General features: G+C 37.0%; 1 protein-coding gene across 3 annotated transcripts in view; it reads right to left on the reverse strand.

Annotated features, from left to right (window-relative positions):
• Window positions 1-1,404, reverse strand: part of LOC106877215 (acid phosphatase type 7) — a 26,553-nt gene that overhangs the window by 19,971 nt on the left and 5,178 nt on the right. The window contains exon 1 of one of the 3 annotated variants that reach the window (XM_014926069.2): window positions 492-880. The exons of the other annotated variants lie outside the window; for them this stretch is intronic. Within the exon in view, the coding sequence (XP_014781555.1) occupies window positions 492-648 (157 nt within the window). The 5' untranslated portion in view covers window positions 649-880. Of the gene's footprint in view, window positions 1-491; window positions 881-1,404 lie in introns of those variants that run through there. 3 annotated transcript variants of the gene reach the window in all.

The following is a 1,404-nucleotide window of genomic DNA, read 5'->3' on the forward strand; positions in this document are numbered from 1 at the left end:
TCTCTGCCCTAGGTGTACGGAAAACACTCGGCGAGAAATGGGAAAAAATTTGAAGAAAGAAAAAAAAAACATAATAATAATAATAATAATTACGTAAAATACTGTCTATGTGATCTCAAATTTTAAAACAAACACATAATTTTCTTCTGATTTCTTAAACATTCTCTAGAACAACACTATGTACAAATCCAAATATAGGGTACCCTAGGCATGACACCTACATGAACTTCTAACTTGTCCCTTGAGGTCTCTGGGAGAGACTTGGATCCAACTTGTACAAATGCACAGCAAAAGTCAAACATAAAATAATAATAATAATAATAATAGTGTTCTTTGTGAAGAAGAAGAAGAAGAAGAAGAAACAGAAGAAGAAATAGAAGAGTATTGTAAGAAAGTTGGTCGGACAAAAAGGAAGACGTCTGTGAGACGAATAAAAATGACATTTGTGAATTAAAAAGAAAACATTAATTGAATTAATAAAATGAACTTGCCATAAGCGATGTGTATCTGTTCGGGCAGATAACGGTTGAATTTAGTTGTAGGGTAACCATTGTAAATAGGTGTAGTGGAACAAAGCAACAAAACGTTGTAGAATGTTAATAACAAAATAGCGAATCTCCTGCACTCATTGAGACTTGAAATCTCCATCACAACCGTATATAAGCATAATTATATAATTATATCATTATATAATATGTAGGTCTGTGTGGGAAAAGGCTAGACTTCCAACTATCTTGTCACCAGATCGAATGCTCAGAATATAAATAAAGTACAAATATATTTAAGTGTCAATATATCACGAGGTTATTGTTGTTGTTTGTCGTTTCACTGCTTAAGTCATTTTTCTTCTTTCCTGTTTGTTTCTCCTGACGCTACGTAACCGTTATAGTTATCTCCCTTGATAGTCTAATTAGATTACTTGCTCTCTTTTCCTCTCTCCCTCTTTTCCCCTATCTCTCTCTCTCTTTTCCTCTCTCTCGTTTTCAATTTCCCTCTTTTTACTGCAGTTGTGAGTGTTTATTGAGCGAAAACACCTAAAGCCCAATGAGGCTCCGGCAGGGGATGGTGGCGAACCCTGCTGTACTCTTCCACCACAACTTTCTCTCACTCTTTCTTCCTGCTTCTGTTGTACCTGTAATTCAAAGGGTCAGCCTTGTCATACTCTGTGTCACGCTGAATATCCCCGAGAACTACGTTAAGGGTACACGTGTCTGTAGAGTGCTCAGCCACTTGCACGTTAATTTCACGAGCAGGCTGTTCTGTTGATCGGATCAACTGGAACCCTCGACATCGTAAGCGACGGAGTGCCAACAAACAACAATTGTAAACCTAATTTATGGGGCTGAATCACAATTTTACTCTCTTTGGTGTAGTTTGTGTGTGTGTATATACGTGTAGGACCTT

Source organism: Octopus bimaculoides, chromosome 27 (assembly GCF_001194135.2).
Source record: "Octopus bimaculoides isolate UCB-OBI-ISO-001 chromosome 27, ASM119413v2, whole genome shotgun sequence".
Classification (NCBI taxonomy): Eukaryota; Metazoa; Mollusca; class Cephalopoda; order Octopoda; family Octopodidae; genus Octopus; species Octopus bimaculoides.